Source organism: Drosophila subpulchrella, chromosome X (genome assembly GCF_014743375.2).
Source record: "Drosophila subpulchrella strain 33 F10 #4 breed RU33 chromosome X, RU_Dsub_v1.1 Primary Assembly, whole genome shotgun sequence".
Lineage (NCBI taxonomy): Eukaryota > Metazoa > Arthropoda > Insecta > Diptera > Drosophilidae > Drosophila > Drosophila subpulchrella.
Genome location: NC_050613.1, coordinates 27,099,260 through 27,118,243, shown reverse-complemented (window position 1 = coordinate 27,118,243; position 18,984 = coordinate 27,099,260). Strand labels below are relative to the sequence as shown.

At 40.8% G+C, this 18,984-nt stretch overlaps 3 protein-coding genes across 6 annotated transcripts in view; all 3 read left to right on the top strand.

Moving 5' to 3' along the window:
• LOC119557433 (innexin shaking-B) overlaps positions 1-18,984 on the top strand; it is a 164,651-nt gene that overhangs the window by 46,187 nt on the left and 99,480 nt on the right. The gene's annotated exons all lie outside the window — the stretch shown is intronic.
• LOC119557436 (type 1 phosphatases regulator YPI1) lies at positions 2,840-3,674 on the top strand. The gene has a single exon (XM_037870196.1). It carries the CDS (start codon positions 2,947-2,949, stop codon positions 3,562-3,564), a length of 618 nt encoding a protein of 205 aa, XP_037726124.1. The 5' UTR covers positions 2,840-2,946; the 3' UTR covers positions 3,565-3,674.
• On the top strand, positions 16,769-18,403 carry LOC119557434. The gene has a single exon (XM_037870194.1). It carries the CDS (start codon positions 16,930-16,932, stop codon positions 18,274-18,276), a length of 1,347 nt encoding a protein of 448 aa, XP_037726122.1. The 5' UTR covers positions 16,769-16,929; the 3' UTR covers positions 18,277-18,403.

Here is an 18,984-nt window from a genome sequence, read left to right as displayed (position 1 = left end):
CGCACGGCCCAAGCAAATACATAGGATTTAATTGTTATTTCGTGCATATCGTGACAAGCTCGTGATAAGCTCGTGAAACAGCCATGGTTGCTCATCTCTGGTCTGCGTTTGGCTCACAGCTAACGGTCCTTTCCCATCGAGATCAATTCCTATTGGTCAGTGGGGGAAGGGGAAATGTGTAAAGGGCCGCCATCTTGAAAATTAACAGCTGTTTAAGTTTTTTTTTGGCTACTAGCTGTTGCTTGCTAAGTTTTCTGTTTGCCTGGTGTCAAAGATCAAGAAATTATATTTCAGACCTTATTGAAATGACAATTCATAGAAATCATAAGTCCAAAATACCTTGTTCTCATCGAGATAGTAGTCAAATGGCTTGAGTTCTTAATTTCAGACACCAGGCGAACATAAATGTTTAGTAGGTGTAAAAACGATCAGCTGATTAGCTTATTCCAAGCTTACTTAGAGATGCCCTAGTGATTTCTTCCTTTTGGCAAGGCCTGAGCAAATACATAGGACTTAACTGTTACTTCATGCATATCGTGACAGGCTCGTGACAAGATCGTGACAAGCCCGTGACAAGCTCCTGACACGGCCATGGTTGCTCATCTCTGGTCTGCGTTTGGCTCACAGCTAACGGTTCTTTCCCATGGAGATCAATTCCTATTGGTCAGTGGGGAGAGGGGAAATATGTTAAGGGCCGCCATCTTGAAAATTAAGTTCACTTTTTTCTACCAGCTGTAACTTGCTAAGTTTTCTGTTTGCCTTGTGTCTGAGAGCCATAAGTCCAGCACTTTAACTGAAAATATGTCTAAAATACCTTATTTGCTTGTCGAGAAAATGAACAAATTGCTTGATTTCTTTATTTCAGACACCAGGCGAACATAAACGTTTAGCAGGTGGTGTAACGATCAGCTGATTAGTTTAATTCAAGCTTAAATAGAGATGCCCTCGTGATTGCTTCCTTTCGGCACAGCCTAAGCAAAAACATAGGACTTAATTATTATTTCATGCATATCGTGACAAGCTCGTGAAAGGATCGTGATAAACTCGTGAAACAGCTATGGTTGCTCATCTCTAGTCTGCGTTTGGCTCACAACTAACGGTCCTTTCCCATGGAGATCAATTCCTATTGGTCAATGGGGGGTGGGGAAATAGGTAAAGGGACGCCATCTTGAAAATTAATAGGTATTTAAATTCTCTTGCTAAAAGTACCAGCTGTCACTTGCTAATTTTTCTGTTTGCCTGGTGCCTGAGAGCAATAAGCCCAGCACTTGGACTGAAAATATGTTACGAATCTTTTCAATTAAGTAATTTGGCGATTTTTCAATTTCAAGCTAGGTTTACTTAATTAAATTTAAATAATTAATATTTAAGTGCCAATAATAAGTCAGAGAATTAAAAAATTATTTCTTGTTTTAGTTCTTAAAAATCAATCGATTAAGGCAGCATTTTCAATGCCAAAAAAGGAACACACTCTTTTTCCTCCAAAATTTGCTTGTGCCTTGCACTTGAACCCCGGCCACGCCCTCTTTCCGCCGCGGTGGGCGGGAGGTGGGAAAAACGCAACTATTCAAGCTGCATTGAGCATAATTTTTCATTCAGGGTCGTTGGCTGGGCTCTTTTCGCATTTTTAACGCTGCGGCTTCTTTTTTATTATCTGCTGCAGAGCAGACAAACCCCACCCCCCCCCCATTTTTTTCGACCACAAACATAATTTTTCTTGCCTCTAATGCCAGATAAACGCAGACAAGAAGTAAAATACACGAGGCCAACAGAAAAAATAGTAACAAAAAGGAAATTCGGGGGGAAACCGAAAGCCAAGAAAACGAAAACGAAGCTGGCAAAAAGTTCCTTAACCCCATGGCACAGCAGCCATCATATTATTTTCAACATTTATTTGCCATGCGTAAATAAAAAAAATATATATACATATATACATAGTAGTGGGGCGGATTTTTGTGCAATTTTCAAAGGCAAAGTGGTAGAGTAAAATGGCAAATGGTTTTTCCAGGCTGCCAAGCCAACCCCCGCCCATTTTCCACCCACTCCACCAATAATAAATGCAAAACTGCAGCGGGCTAGGAGAATTGCATTTTAGGTAAACATAGAGCCTGGCAAAGGAGCTGCTGTGGGACTTGGGAAAGTGCGGGGCGGAGAGTGGGCGGAGAGTGGGCGGAAAAGTGGGCGGGTGGGTCGGAAAAGCTGCGGGTTAAATGGGGCGGGGGCACTGCGGGGCTAAGGCGTGTCCTGGCGCTTGTCCAATTGACGCAAATCGTGCACAAGTTTTGGCAGCCAAAATGACTGCGGCTAAAGCTGGAGACGAGACAGCCAGAAAGAGAGGGGTATACGCAGGGCGAAAGAGACGGGCAGTCAGGCGGAGAAAGAGAGGGCAGAAAAGGGCAAGAGGTCAGCAAACTTCGGTGCAGATATTTCATCGGTTTAAGTTCAATTTAAATAACGTCTTTAAAATCAAGGAAAATAAGTTAAGTCTGCACTATTAAGAATAGAAACACTTAATATATGTCAAACAACAACTTATATACCAAATTGGACAATAAGATTAATATATAAGTAAGCTAAACTAAGTATTTAGTTTATTATGCGATCTGGCAACGCAGAAGTGTAAAAAAAGGAGTGGCAACCCTGAAATATGACAGAAAGAGGGACTATTTCCTCGAAAGACTAACTCGAATTTCAAAAGAAAGAAAACATTACTTACTTACTAATGACTTACTGAAGTGCATAAAAATCAGTAAGATTAAAACTAAATTCCCAAATAAACCCAGTAGGCCTCTCAAAACATAAGTCTCAACTGTCTAAAACTTTCTGTCCCTGGCTCATTGAATTTGTTTAGTCAAACAGTTCAGAACAAAAACACAATTTCGGAACGATTTTTTTAAGACACCAAAATTTCCTTGTGTCCTTTTATTTTTTTTTAATATTTGCCAAATGGATCAGCCGAAGGCCAAGTTATCGACTATCGATGGCGAGTCCGACTCGCCCCGGAGCCCCAGGAAGGTGACGTCGATGATTCCTGCGGCGGCACCGGAACCCGTTCTTCCCCCGGAAACCGATTCCGGCTTCAGTTCGGCGGACAGCAGCGATTCCGTGCCCCAAGTGGCGGCGGTGGCCTCGCCCTGCCTGCTGCGCCTCCGATTGGCCCAAACACAACCGGAAAAGCCCAAGAAGAAGCGCGTCGGCTTCCATGCCGGCGTTATCGATAACGAGCACATGAATCGCCGCAAATCGAAGTGCTGCTGCATCTATCGGAAGCCCCATCCCTTCGGCGAGAGCTCCTCCTCCACGGACGACGAGTGCGAGAACTGCTTCGGCCATCCCGAGGTGAAGGCCCGCAATCGGCTGGAAAAGCTGGAAAAGCGCAGGCAGCAACACCAGAACTGCTGCTCTTGCTGTCGTCATCACGTCCCTCGTCCCGTTAATCGAAACAATCGGCTGGCTATCGATGAGATCGCGGCGGAAAAGGACAGTAATCGGGATGAAGAGGAGCAAAAGTCTGCGATCAAGAACCGAAATGAACCAAGTGGCGAGGAAGTTAAGAAGGACTAGGAAGCGATCACCCTCGACAGACCCTAATTCTCAATTTGTGCAAAAACCAGAAACAAGTATGAACTACAAAATCAAAGTCACGTTTTTGTAATACCATTATTTTTTAACAACCAGATAAAATTTGAAACAAGATTTTGGATTGTTTATGCATATTTTACCTAGTATTATCACAAGGCTTTTCCAAACTACCATGTTAAAGAGCCATAAGGACTCTCATATGATCTTTATGGACCTTGTTAGCTCACTTAATTAATTTTTACGCCACATCTTTCACTGTTCCTCTAGCAGTTTTCGCAGCCAAAGAAAAGCCGTTGAAAACCCGCTTAGAAAATGCTATCCTGTTCCTGTCACTCGGCGGGCAGAAAACCGCATAAAAACTGTCACACGCCCCGCCTTCTTCAGCAGTCACGCCTACCTACACAGGGGCGTGGTGGGGCTTTGGGGGGTGGGGTTTGCCAACATGTTTACGCCCCAGAATTCCCTTCTCCCCGCCTCGCCCCCCCAAAAAAAAAACCCCCGTCGTGTGTCTATTGATTGATTATGCGAACTGTCTGCGCGAACTTGTAACTAGATTAATGAACTTTTTGCCGTAGATGCAGTGCATCACAGATGCTTGTGGAAAACCCCCCTTTGAAAAACAGCCACCCCTCTGCCCAGCCACATGCGAAATCCCTCTTGAAAGCACCGCTATATTTGAACCCCGCCCCTGTGCTGAAAGGGGGGAATTTAAGTTGCCAGCGAAGCGAATGTGGAACTCGATGAAGCGGGCGGAAAATGGGAAATGGAAGCGCTGCTGTGCTGATGGCTTTGTGGTTGTCGCCCTGTCATCCTAATCCCTAATTCCAGTTGCGCTTGCAGCTTCGGTTGAAATTGAAATATCAGATGCAGATCTATCGCAGAGCTTACGAATTTAATGTTTAATTATCAAACAGAACAAATAGTAAAGAGGAAATTATAAAAAAACTAAAAAAAAATGGTAATCGTATTACCTTGCTATTCTCAAAAGAGTATACAAATTTCATTTTAATTTAAAACACATTGTTTTTTCTAGAACTAGCAGACCTTTTTCTTTTTTAAAAGATTCACATTATCTATATATTATTTTCTCTAGTTTCCCATGCAATTTACCATGATAATACCTTATTTTGGCCATTTCACCTTGTTTAATTTATGGTTAAAGCTGCTGTTTTTATAGTATCTTTCCCGTTCCTCGTCTAGTTCCAATTCCCAGTTTAATCTGTGGGAATTTTCAGTTGCCAAATGAAGCTGCGGCTGCACAGGGGCGTGCACATGGCATGACACAAATTTTGAGGGAAGAAAATATTAACAAAAAGAAAAGGAAAACCACGTACAAAAAAATGGAGCGAAATATTTCTGTTTTGGTTTTTGCGCTCCTTCTGCCAAACTTTGAGCCCCTATGTGTGTGTGGCATTAAGCCACAACTCAATATGCACCGCAGTGTTGGTGAGTATCTGTGTGAGCCAGTCGCGTTAGTCGTTTTTTATGAGGTCTCTTGGCGCTTGATTCCGCGGCCCCAAACCGCATTTGAAGTGCCTCCGCAAAAGGGAAAAATATATCATATATATATATATGTGATACATATGTGATACATATGTGGTTTGCAAACTCACACATGTGCGGCCAGATCCCCATATACGCCATATATGCAATATATGCCATATAGCTCTAGCCTTTTTAACTTGGTCAATGGGTCGCCGTCAACGGAGCTGAATGTTTCCTCTTTTCACATTATTTATTTTTCCCTTCCTTTTTTTTTCCTTTTGCTGCGCTCTGCTCTTTTCTCTGCTTTTTTGGTTTTTAGGCAGGACGAAGGATCTGTGCCAGGCAAATTATTCCTTCTCCTTCAATGATTAAGTTGATGAGGCCGCGGAATCATCAAGAAACGGTCGCTTTGAACATGACACAAATACCAGGCACAAAAGGGGACAAATTATAAGGACGTACATGGGAAAAAGGATCTAGGGACTTAAGTGAATCTATGAGTTTATCTGCTACCCTCTAAATTATTTATCAAAATTGTAGAGAACGCATAAAATAAGTACTGACACTTCTTTAAATATCAAATTGCAGGGCAAGAGTATCTCTGGAGGCCGCAAAGTAGGCAGCAGAAAGGCATCTGGCGAATACCATTTTGTATCTTAGGAAACTTGAATGAAAATTCTTGGCTTAAAGGGATTTCGGAAATGATTTTGATTATTTATCGGGCTGCAGAACAACAATTTAATGCCTTGAACTGAGCTCCAAATTCACTCACTAATTGCCATTAAAATTAATCTGGCCCCGAGGCCAGGTTAGAGGTCGAAATGGGAAAATGGGAAAATGAGGGCCAACACCTTGTCTCTGTGGGCCATAATCCCCAAATTGCTTTGAGGTCAGCCATAAACAATTTGCGAGCAATTCCACAAAAATATTGTGGTCAACTGTAGGAAAATGCTGGAAATGTGGGAAATGTAGGAAATGTGCCACAAGCCAAAGGGACCCGAAACTCAAAAGACTCGGAAAATGAACCACAATTAAAGGGGGTGAGGGGAGGCAATATCTGTTTTGGGGTCCGCTTTTCACCCGCTTTTCCACCGCTTTCCCCTGACCAGATACAAATAATGAGGCAGACCACAACAATTGCAGCAAACAAACAAACGGAGCGCTGCAAAAAAATAAATCTGGAAAAAATAAAAAAGCAATTGAGGCAAAGGAAAGCTGGGAAAACACTTTGCGTGTGTGTGTGTGTGCCAAAGTGAATAATTTCTTTTTAATTTCCACTTAAGTGACTTTTAAATGCTTCACACACAAAAACGAGGAGGGAACTCGGTGAGGGGCTGGAAAAGCAAAGAAGTCAAGGTGGGGCGGAAAAGGGGGAGGGGCGGAAGACGCGGGGAAAAGCAGGAAAAGCCAGCCAGCCAGACGACACGTCACTTTGACGCCCTCTGGTGTTAAAAATTGGCAGGCCAACGGGATGCTCGGCAGGGGCGGGACAAGGGGGCGTGGCAGGTGTTGAATGGCCGCTGACCCTCTGTTTGATTTCCCCCCAAGTCGCTTTTCCTCCCCAAGCTTTTCCCCGGAAAGCGGAAGTGCTTGCTTGACGACTTTTTTGCTACTTAATTTTTAATTTACTCTGCAATTAATATAATTACATCGCCCAGCCTTTGAGTTATTCAACTAGTTTTCATACATAATCAACTATTTTTCCTGTCATTTCTAAACTTAAATATTGGGACTGACATCGTGTTACTACAAATCTATTGAGATCCACTTCCTTTTAATTGGAGTTATTACCTTTCATCTTAAATCATGCTTTATTTATTGATATTTTTTATTCAAAGCCCTTCATCGCATAATTTGTCTACCTCATGCCTCTCCCCCCATTTCACTTTTATGTAATTGACTTCATTGCTAACCATCGATTCAAGTACAAAAGCAGCCCTCTTCCGTTGTCCCCATCACTTGGGCTTTCCGGCGTTTTTTCCCTGTTATTTATGGCTCACAATTTGAAGGCTTTTGAGCAATTTTTGAGCACCGAAATGAATCCCACTTGAGAACACACAAAAAAATTCCTGAATGTGATATGCAAATGGGGTCGAAAGTGGTGGAATGGGCGGCGATGGGAGGGGGGCAGGCATTGACAGCTGAGTCAGCGCCAAGAACAACAATGGGAAGGCAGTGAAAACGCTGCATAAACGGGAAAATGATGGGCGGAAAATGGTGGGGGAAATAAATGTATTGAAGAGGGGGGCAGAATAAAATCGTGGGTGTTTACTTTATAATTGTTTGACAATTCATTGTCCCTAAGAAAACACATAAGATACCATTTAAGTTAACGAAGGTTATTTATAAAGATGTGTATTACTCGAGTTATCAAGCAAATGGATCACAGCTAATTGAGAAAGAAATACGAAAGTTACGTATACGCCATGTAAATATTACGTATACGCAGTGTAAAAATTAAACGGAAACGGAGCGAAGAGGGCATAAACTGGCTAAGTCGCTGCACCGATAGAGATGACAACGTGAAGATAGGACGAATAAATACAAACTAAATTGTCAATTAATTATCTTATAGATAGAAAGTTATAGACAGATAGATGTATAAATAGATAGATAGATTGCTTGATAGATAGATAGATAGATAGATAGACAGATAGATAGGTAGATAGATAGATAGATAGATAGATAGATAGATAGATGGATAGATAGATAGATATATAGATAGATAGATAGATAGATCGATAGATAGATAGATAGATAAATAGATAGATATTTATATCGATAGATATATAGATAGATATATAGATAGATAGATAGAAAGATAGATAGATCGATAGATAGATAGGTAGATAGATAGATGGATAGATAGATAGATAGATAGATAGATAGATAGATAGATAGATAGATAGATAGATCGATAGATAGTTAAACAGATAGATAGATAGATAGGTATATATAGATAGATAGATATGTATATATAGATAGATAGATAGATAGATATATAGATAGGTAGATATATATATATAGATACACATATTCATAAATTCGTAGATACATAGATACATAGATCTTTGTATCTTTGTATCTTTGTATCTTTGTATCTTTGTATCTTTGTATCTTTGTATCTTTGTATCTTTGTATCTTTGTATCTTTGTATCTTTGTATCTTTGTATCTTTGTATCTTTGTATCTTTGTATCTTTGTATCTTTGTATCTTTGTATCTTTGTATCTTTGTATCTTTGTATCTTTGTATCTTTGTATCTTTGTATCTTTGTATCTTTGTATCTTTGTATCTTTGTATCTTTGTATCTTTGTATCTTTGTATCTTTGTATCTTTGTATCTTTGTATCTTTGTATCTTTGTATCTTTGTATCTTTGTATCTTTGTATCTTTGTATCTTTGTATCTTTGTATCTTTGTATCTTTGTATCTTTGTATCTTTGTATCTTTGTATCTTTGTATCTTTGTATCTTTGTATCTTTGTATCTTTGTATCTTTGTATCTTTGTATCTTTGTATCTTTGTATCTTTGTATCTTTGTATCTTTGTATCTTTGTATCTTTGTATCTTTGTATCTTTGTATCTTTGTATCTTTGTATCTTTGTATCTTTGTATCTTTGTATCTTTGTATCTTTGTATTTTTGTATCTTTGTATCTTTGTAACTTTGTAACTTTGTATCTTTGTATCTTTGTATCTTTGTATCTTTGTATCTTTGTATCTTTGTATCTTTGTATCTTTGTATCTTTGTATCTTTGTATCTTTGTATCTTTGTAACTTTGTAACTTTGTATCTTTGTATCTTTGTATCTTTGTATCTTTGTATCTTTGTATCTTTGTAACTTTGTATCTTTGTATCTATGTATCTATGTACCTATGTATCTATGTATCTATGTATCTATGTATCTATGTATCTATGTATCTATGTATCTATGTATCTATGTATCTATGTATCTATGTATCTATGTATCTATGTATCTATGTATCTATGTATCTTTTTAACTATGTATCTATGTATCTATGCATCTATGTATCACAGTAACAGCTAATTGAAAAAGAAATACGAAACTTACGTATACGCCATGTACATAAATATTACGTATACGCAATGTAAAAACTAAGTATACGCAGAAAACCTAATTAGTTAAATGCTAAAAACGCCGAAGAAGCTTTCAGAATTAATAATATAACATAATAATAATATAATATATAAGAAATAATTTTCTTAAATGCATATTTTCCCAAATTAAAACATCCATCCTTATAAGCACCTTTTGAACCGCACACAACAAAGTTACGTATACGCCATGTAAATATTACGTACACGCACAGAACATCACCAAATATATGCTAAGAAACCCATTTAAACCATTGGACATTTTCAATATTGTCATTCCTAAACTAATTAACTAAAGTATTATTTTAAGCTAAAACAACCTTCCTTACAACCACTTCCTGACTCCCCTTGAACTGCCAGGAAGGGGCAAACAATGGCGGCCAAGGAGGGCAAACCGTAAACATAAATAAATAATAATAAAGAGCAATAAAAATTGACTCCTCCTGGCCTTTTTCCCCGCAACTTTGACCAACACAAATCATGGAAGCAAATCATGCGAGGCACCGAAAAAAAGCCAAAAACACACACATTCGGATCGGGGAACTTGGAGTTTGGAGTCTCGGGGTCGGAGGTCATTTTACGCTGATGTCTATGACATTATCAGCAGAATTTATTAAATGACAGACACATAAATATATAATATATTAGGCCATAAATATAGGGGGCAGGCGGTAGATAGCCGCTCGATGTGCGATAAAGGTCGACCGGCCAAATACCCTGGAGAAGTGAATCGGCAAGGCGTGTAAAAGTGCCACACACATGCCCAATAAATAAATTACTGTGAAATAAAAAAGACCAACCAGACAAGAACAGGGAAAAATGTGCATATACATGAATACATAAAAACGAATTACAATATTTTAATTTGATGTTATTATTATCGCGCACACATGCTACACTTTCGCCCCCTCCATCAGGCATTATTATATACATTTTTTGTTCCTGATATTTTATTTATTTTCTAATGGCTTTCGGGGAGTGCGAAAATAATGGCAGCGGGGGAAACCCCCCCCGCACACATGTATTTTTTTTCGGAGGGTGTGACTGTGCGAGCGAAATTATTGACATCTAAATTAGGAGAATTTGGGGTATCTGGCTTTCGTCTTTCTATTTGGCTGCTCCGTTTTCGCTTAATTTCGGTTTCATTCCGTTTGATGTTAATGCCCTGATTGCAAGTGCTGTTTAAAGGCAAATAAATCAAGGTTTAAGGCAAACAAGGCGGGAATTGGCTTACAAGCTCTTCGAGTTTTGTTTTGGCCTTGTTTATTTTTAGGGTTTTTTAAAGGTGGGAATTTTATCATATTTTCATTTAAATTGAGAAGAAAATGCCTTTGATATACATTTTTATAGGTTTGTAAGTTTGTTTCTTTTAATTGTTGTATTTAGTTACTGATTTTTGATATTATAATAACAGTTATAAATATTCTCAGAAGAATATTATGTTTTTTAACCGTTCCAATGTTTTTGCGAGCCCTCAAAAATCTCCCCCTGCCACGCCCATGTCCCTCCCCTTGGCCACCCCTTTTTGGGAGTGTGTGTGTGCGTGGGGCGCTTATGGCTTTGTTTGCTACGTGGCCTGTTTTGCGAAGGGGGCCGCCACGCCCCTGCCGCATTTTCCGCCCCTCCCCCTCCGCAATCAGTTACAGTCTCAGCTGTCAATAGATTGTTGACATTTTTTTCTTTATACTTTCCCTTCGTCGAAAGAGACAGCACCACTTTCCCCGCAGAAAGAGCGGGGGCGAAGTGTTGTTTGGGCCATGTTTTGTTGGCCGTTTTTTTGTTTACTGCTTAAATCTGCCAATTTACTCGTTTACGTTTAGGCTTTGTGTGTGCCAGTGTGTGTGTTTGCAAAGGAGCGTGGCGAACTGGGCGGAAAAGCGGAAAAGCGGGCACATGTGTGCGGAAAATTAATATCTGTGTCATTTTTTGGGTTAATAAGGCCAAATTGAGTATATGTGCGAGACACACTTAATTATCATCATATTTATGGCCGTCACGGGGGCGACACTTTGGTCCCATGTCCTTTCTTCGTTTTTTATGCCGTTTATTATGATTACGGGTAATTATATCTAAGTTCTAATAGGGCGAAATGTTATCGGAGGAGCCAGCTGCACAGCAATTTCTTCAATATTTCACAATGTTTGTTGGGGGAATTTAAACAAACATTTATTACAAAGCGTTCATAATAAAAAAGGGGTTGTAAAAAAATGTAAAAGGTCATTGGACATATGTTAACTCTCAAATTCGTTGTCCTTAAATTAAAAATGAATTTTCCTTGATTTGACAAATGTAATTTTTAAGAATCTAGAACTAATTTAATTTGGTTATACATTATAAATAAAAAATGGAGTTTTCAATTACAGAAATAAGTTAAAGATATTTTGACAAGGAGTCAAAGATCTGTTAATTTCCATTTAGACTTCATTGCTTCATTGTTTAAATTGATTACTTCGAAGCACTCTTTCGAACTCATATTATCTTGGCTTTTCCCCCCACCTTTCCTGAGAGTCACTGTCTATTTCCTGGTGTCGGTGATAAAGTGGATTAAGGGCAATTTAGTATTCGTCGGGAAATGACTGTTGAGAAGCCATGGACAGATGTCTGTCTTCGTCCCGTAAGATACATATAGATCCCCTCCATATATCCGCCGATGTCTCAGGTCAGTGCGAGTGTCTAATCTCCCGGCTGACTGTCTAATCGCATTTGATGATGACTCGACTTGACTCCACTCGATTCGATTCAATTCGACTCGACTCCATTCGATGCCATTCGACTTGACTTTTCCCGGCTTTCCCTCCGCCGCATTTCCCGTTTTCCTGGCAGAAAAGCGGCCTTAATCAATCATTGGCCCTCCTCACTCGCCGCCCGAACTTATCTATTCGGTTTCAATTAATTTTCCAGCTTTTATGCCAGCTGCATTGGCCACAAAATGTTGTTTGGCCAAGAGTCAGGGTTTGATTGGGGATTCCCTGAACTTTGAACTGGCCGAAAGCCCAGGCAATCGAAACTTTGTCAAGTGTTGTGGGGCAAAAGTTTGGAAGTGACCTGAAAAGTGTGTTTGAGGAAATTTGATTCGATTAGATGGGATTTTTACTCCTGTTTTTGGACCTTTGTTGAGCAATATTTTGCGGAGCAAAGTTTTTAACCATTTTCTTTTTGGGGCGGGCACACAGGTGCAAACAGAAAGTAAAACAACAGCAGTGGCCCAGCCTCAGAATTTGCATAAAAAAGTTTGTCATGCCCGAGGAAAAGCGGGGAGAATCGGTGGAAAAGCCAGCACATGCATGTTTTTGTGTATATTAAAAATGAAAATGCTGCAAACGGTTGAGGAGCATCGGGAAAAGCCCCGTCTCCGGGTTCAACGTTACCGTCTGGGCTTTTCCATTTTCCCTTCAGGTGCGCATATAATATATATACATTTATGTATAAGTATATGCATGATCATGTCTGGATTAGCCTAATGAAAGCAAAGGCTCTGGCGAACAACAGCTGATGGGAAAGCCGGGAAAGCTGGCAAAATGTTAACAGTCAGTGCCAAGAAAGTGCTGTCATGAAAGGCGCTAAGACGCTGACAATGTGCGTTTTCCTCGGGCGTTTTGCAAGTGGAAATTCAGCTGGGATTGGTTGGTTTTGTACCTGGAGTTCTTGGTTAAGGAAGCCGTTTTATCATATTTAAAATAATTTTAAAAAATGTCTGTATGTAACATAGGACAATGAAATGAATCCACTATATTACTGAATAAGGGGAACTATTTCATGGTACTTCAAATATTTTTAAAAATGCATTATTTTATTTTAAATGTATTCTTAGATATAATTTTTAAGTACTTTAATGTTTTTTAATTTTTTTTAATTATAGTATAATCATAATTTCATCTCGGAGAGGGCATTCAAAAGTCGGCTTCGGCTGCGCAGCTTTTCCGCTCAAACAACATGTGCTTACATGTGTGTAAGCGCATTTTCCAACGTGTCGGGGGCTCTGACATGCTGACGGCAACATGCAACACGAGCCACCGTTCGCAGCGGCAACACCAGCGACATCAGCAACACAGACGTGCAACTACAAAGGGGAAAATGGGTTGGGCTGGGGCTGGGGAAAACCTTACCATGAAAATCCTTCAGAGTCGCGTCGAAACATCCGCGTGACGACGTCATCGTCATCGTCATCGTCATCGTCCTTGTCTTCCATTGTTGTTGCTGCCAGTAGTGTTGGCATTGTTGTTGCTAGTGTGGCTGCTGCTGCTGCCGCCGGCAGACATTGCTGCAAAGATTTACGGAAAGTTTACAGCCTCAGACATTTGTTGTGGCTTTTATAAATTGTGTCTGTGCGTGGGTGCCAAGGTGTATTATTTTTCCTCTATTTTTTGGTGGCTCAGGTGGTTGAGAGGGGGCGTGGCCGGGTTGTCTTTGTTGCACTGCAGTTGCAACAGCAACAGCAGCAGCAGCAGCGGCAGCAGCAACACGGAAAACGTTAAGCGCATTGCCATTTGTGCCACATCACGGAGAAAGGTGGGGGAATCCCCTGCCACCGAACCATTCATGGGAATCCCCGCAGCTGCCAGCAAAAGTTGTCCAATTCACCAAACAAAACAAAGCAAAGAATGTATCGGGGAAAAAACAAGCTACAAAATATTATATATATATATTTGTGTGTTTACAAAGGCGAAAATAAAAGAGGGAAACTGAATGCCTTTGTGCAACCGAATGGCTTAAGCGGGATTTATCGGCATGCCGAAAGGTGAATTCGATTGATGGCTCGATATGGATGAGCGATGATTGGGGCTATTATAGTAAGCGGAAATATATGAGTCCATCTTTTAGTTAACTGGCTGATTAATCTGCGGTTAAGAGGTAGTTACTTGTAAAGATTGTCAATACGATACTGCATTTAGTTGTAAATATTACCTTTATTAACAGTATTTATAAGGTGACTTGTCAATGAAATTCTTATATACTAGTTAACTAAGAACATTTAGTTACCTGTACAATTAACCAGTGGTTAAGGAAAAGTAACTTGTAAAATATAATCAGTACTATACCCTTTTTAACATATTAACTTTATTTAGGGCACCAATTTAATTGTATTTTTCCAATATCTAGGCTTTAAATTTAATTTAGTTAAGCTTGAAATTAATCAGTGCTTAAGGGAAAGTATTTTTCTGTATTACCTTACATGTTTTTTTAAACAGTTTTTAAATTTCATAAAAGTTTACTATTTGAATTTTTTAATTTACTTGAATTCTAATTTATAGCAGAAATGCATCACAGATCTCAGTTTAAAGGCGGACTACATCTATAGCATTTCACGACCCGGGCATCCATCAGCCATCAATTTTTCACATTTATCGATTACGGTTATTAATCATTCCCTTTCGGTGCGATTCGGTGCACCTTTGTCGACTCATTCGATGCTGAATCCCTCGGCTTAAGCGCTTTCAGCTTGTTAAATGCGTTGCTGGCAAATTGCATTCCCCATTTCCACCATTTCCCATTTCCCTGCCATTCTCCACTGCCACCCACATTTTCCCACCCACTTCCTGACAGGACGCAGATGTTGCCGCGGTGGTGCGAGCGAGATGGATAGCTCAACTCGCGCTGTAATTAACATTAATTTCGTATAAACTTTGGCACATTGCGTATACGCCATGTGCGCCTGGCCTTTTCAATTGTCTGTCACTCGCAGTAATAATATCATACAGCATGCGCTGGGAATTGAGCCAGGAAGCAATATTTCAGGCTGTTCTTGAGTTTCAAGTGAAGACAGTGGGCACACAAAAATAATGAAATATCTAGAAATAAATGTGGTTGCATAAAATTCAGGAAAAAAACTGAAATAAACCCTCTTAAAAATTAAATTTAAAATTGATCGATATGTTTAATAATATAAGTATCATATAAGTTTATAATAATAATACAATCATACAAAAGGTTAAAATATTTTCAGTACAATTTTAAAAAGTTATAAATAATGTGTAATATTCTTCTGACGAAGTCCAAACTAAAGATTCTTTTTTATTGAAATCTCCCACTATCACACAGTAATTTTCTCTCAGTGCACAGGTGATGCTAGATTGTCGTAGCACACAAATTAACTCCGAGCACAATTGTTTTACACATTGTTCTCTGGCTTGTTGTTAAGACACCGGCAGGGAAATGGAAATCTTTCTGTGAACCCGATGCTTAACCCCCTGCTGCCCTACGGGGTTTCCTCCGTGTGTGCGTGTAAATATGCCAGCTCAAAGTTTAATTTTCCTCAATTAACCCTTCAGAACCCATGTCTTGTTTGTTCTTTCGCGCGAACACCTCTTGATTCCCGATTCGTTGACTAATTTGGCTCTCCTTCTTTTCGTTACAGGTGAGTTTTGCCACTGACAATGGGTTAACCCCCCCCACCGACCGGCTGTCAAATTGTGAAAACTCAATTAAAGCAAGGGTAAGCAATGGAAATCCGTCTTAAAGATGTCAGCAGAGGCGGGGATACAACGGCTTTGGCTTGTTTGCGATTTGCGGTTGGCTGCACTCTCGACTGACAATTGCAGCTCAAAAGCTCGAAGGGGGAAAACAACAGACGCTGGACGGGCTGGAAAATGGGGGAGAGCCCGGGGAAATATGGCCAGGAAGAAGGTGGAGTTTTCCTCTCCAAGCTAATAAGTAAAAGCAAAGTAAAAGGGAGAAAGCCATAAACAAATGGCGCATGCACGTGACTCAACTCGTATCTTTTATTGCTGCCCCAAGTTGCACGACAAAATTTTGAGGCGAAGTTCCTGAAAATATTGCTTAAGTTAGACAGCTTTCCTTATTTATTTTATTCTTTTATTATAAATAAATAAAAGACATTCTTAATATTCTTTTTATAACATTTTTAATTAAGTTTTTATTGCTTAAGATCGATTTTAAGTGGGTTTTTATATAAAATTGCTGCTCTTGAAACCTTTAAAAAATTAAGGAACTATTATCTTGTGATTTCTATTAAAATATTAAGTAGATTTTATTTTCTTTTCAATTTTTACAATACATATTTGTTGGCTTTAGTCTGCGGCGGTTTATTCCATTGTCGATTTGAATCCAAAGGAATTGCCGGTGGGCGGCAGTGGAAGTGGGGGCGTGGCTGCAGGGAGTTCGGAGTCCTAGTCCGACTATTGCTCTCTCCCTCCGACGCCAGCAGCCCTCTCTTTCTAGCCTTTATCTGCATTTCGTTGTTCTACAGAGGGAACTTGAGTTTTGTTTGTATTTAGCTTTGTCTTGTATGTTGACACATTTTTCTTTCGCATTTTCCTTTGTATATGTGTGTGTCTGAAACCGGAAATTACAAATGCAACAAAATGTTCTCCAGGGTTTTGATGTTGTTCTAACAGTTGCGGTACAGGAATTCCCCAGAAATCGACACTAAAAGGAATAATCCTAGCATATCCAAAACCTTAAACCAAACAGAATTATTAGAATAATATTAGAAAAATTATCCTTAGCAAATAAGAGATACTATTAAAAGCGCCTTTTCAAATGTATCTAGTAGGATAGTAAGATATCCTTGAAGTGTAAATCAGTAGAAATTTCCTTCATCATACCAGTAACACTTATCCAGAAACCAGTAAGAAACCATTGAAGTATAAATCAGTAGGGAGATCTTTCAACACAACAGTCTCATTCGATTTTGAGGGGTAAACACTTCGACTCTCACAAATCGCACACAAACTCCCATTAAATCCCCAGTTCAGAACACATTTTCCAAAAGCAAAAAGCATTTTCCGAAATGGAGAGCGACGAGGGCGAGGGCGAGCGACCATCGACGTCTGGGGGCAAGGCCATGGACGTGGGCATGGGCAGCGGATCGGGGATCGCGATATCGGCCATCCTGGGCTATGCCCAGTCGGAGTACTCGCTGGACACCACCTCTGGGGCCGTGATGGCCAGTCGGCGGCACCTGGAGAGCGAGAACGATGGGAATGCCACCGACGAGGAGGTTGAGATCTGCATAACCCGCCTCAACTTCCTGCCCGATCGGGCCAGGCGACTGTACATGGACTGCCAGCTGTCGCTTCCGGCGGGCGGAAGTGTCCCGATGCGCGGCGGGGCGGAGACCCTTTCCGTTTCCGCCGTGGAGAGCAGCAGTTCGCCGGAAGTGCGCTATGAGCGCCAGCGAAATACGGCCGCCGAAGTGCAGAAGTACTGGCGCCTGCAGAAACTGGCCTTCGCCTGCCCCCTCGGCAACTGCGATTTGGTGGTCAATCCCGGCAATCTCCTGAGCCACTGCCTCATGTCGCACGAGGATGTGATCAGCGTGGAAATGAAGGTCGGCGAGGCCAGGGGCCTGAAGCTCATGGGCAAATCCATGCCAGAATCGCGGGACAAGAGCCAGTGTGTGGGTCTGCTGATCTACGAGAGCGGCAGGCAGGTGGCTCTCAACTCCAATCTGCCCAGGATCTACACGGACTGGGAGTGCCGTCTGCCCGTCCTCATAATGCTGTGGAAGACCTCCTGGGACTCGATGCCCGGCAGTCCGCGGGTCACCCATCTGTATATCCTCTGGCTGCTCTGTCCCCAGGCTCAGCCGCCCCTGCAGGTGACCGTCTCGACGGAGGCGGGTCTTCCGGGAGCGCCCCGCCACCAGGTGATCCACACCTGCTCCGACTCGGAGACCATCGAGAAGTGCGACCTGCTCTCCGACAGCCCGCTCTTCATGCGGTTCACCCATCGCGAGATGAAGGAGCACACCGAGGACTACTCCCAGGACATCGAGCTGCAGTTCACCATCCACGAGGATGAGACAGTGGTGGCCCCCAACTCTCCCGAAGCCATGAAGGAAGATCCTTTGAATCCAGATGAGGAGCAAACAACGGTGGAAATCGAGATGATTGCCGACATTGAAGTGCTGCCAAGTGAGGAGACATCCAAAGAGGAGCTTGGCATGGAGAAAGCTGAAGAACCAACTGAAGATTCCACTGAAAATGCCACTGAAGATCCCACTGAAGATCCCACTGAAGATTCCACTGAAGATCCCACTGAAGATTCAACTAAAGATCCCTCTGAAGCTCCCACGGATGATCCCTTCGGAGATCCCTTTAGAGATACCTCAGAATTCGCCGAACAATCCCAGTAAAATCGTGTTTTTAATCCCATTTTACTCACTTGCATATGTATTCAACACCTTTTCCAAAAGAAATTTTTACTTATGATTTTAAATTAGACCCAAAATTAAGTCAGTGTGGAAAATAAAGCAAATACATTTTGTTTAAGAGAATGAGGAAGAAACATTATATTTACGAATTTAAGTTTTTAAAGGGAGGCCAAAATTAATTAAGCTAAATTAAATAGCGAAGTCAATTTACCTTTAGAGAATTTGAATTTGCCCACACCTATACGATTCCCTATTAATTGAAAGATGGTCGCTTGTGTACGCATTTCCCTGTCAATTTTGACACTTTCAATTACAGAGAAATGAGCATAAAACTGCAATTAATTTAGTTTATTTAAAACAAAGTTTGGCTCATCCAATTATTTAGTTAAAATGAGACTGGAAACAAAATAGTTTGGAAATGCCATGAAATCAGCTCTTTGAGCACAAACTTCCGGGCATGCAAAAGTGCAGCATACCTACTATAATTTTGTGTAATTTTCTCGACCAGACTGACAGCTTAATTTAATTATTCTTGAACACAAATGTTGTGGCAAACTCGCCCACTTAACCCACTGTGTGTTTGCTTGGCCAAAAAGCAGTTCGCCTGAAATTTTTCGCTTACGCCGCAGAGTATGCAACATGTTTGCCATGTGGCAAAGTCGCAAAGTGGGGGGTGGGCGGGGCGTCGAG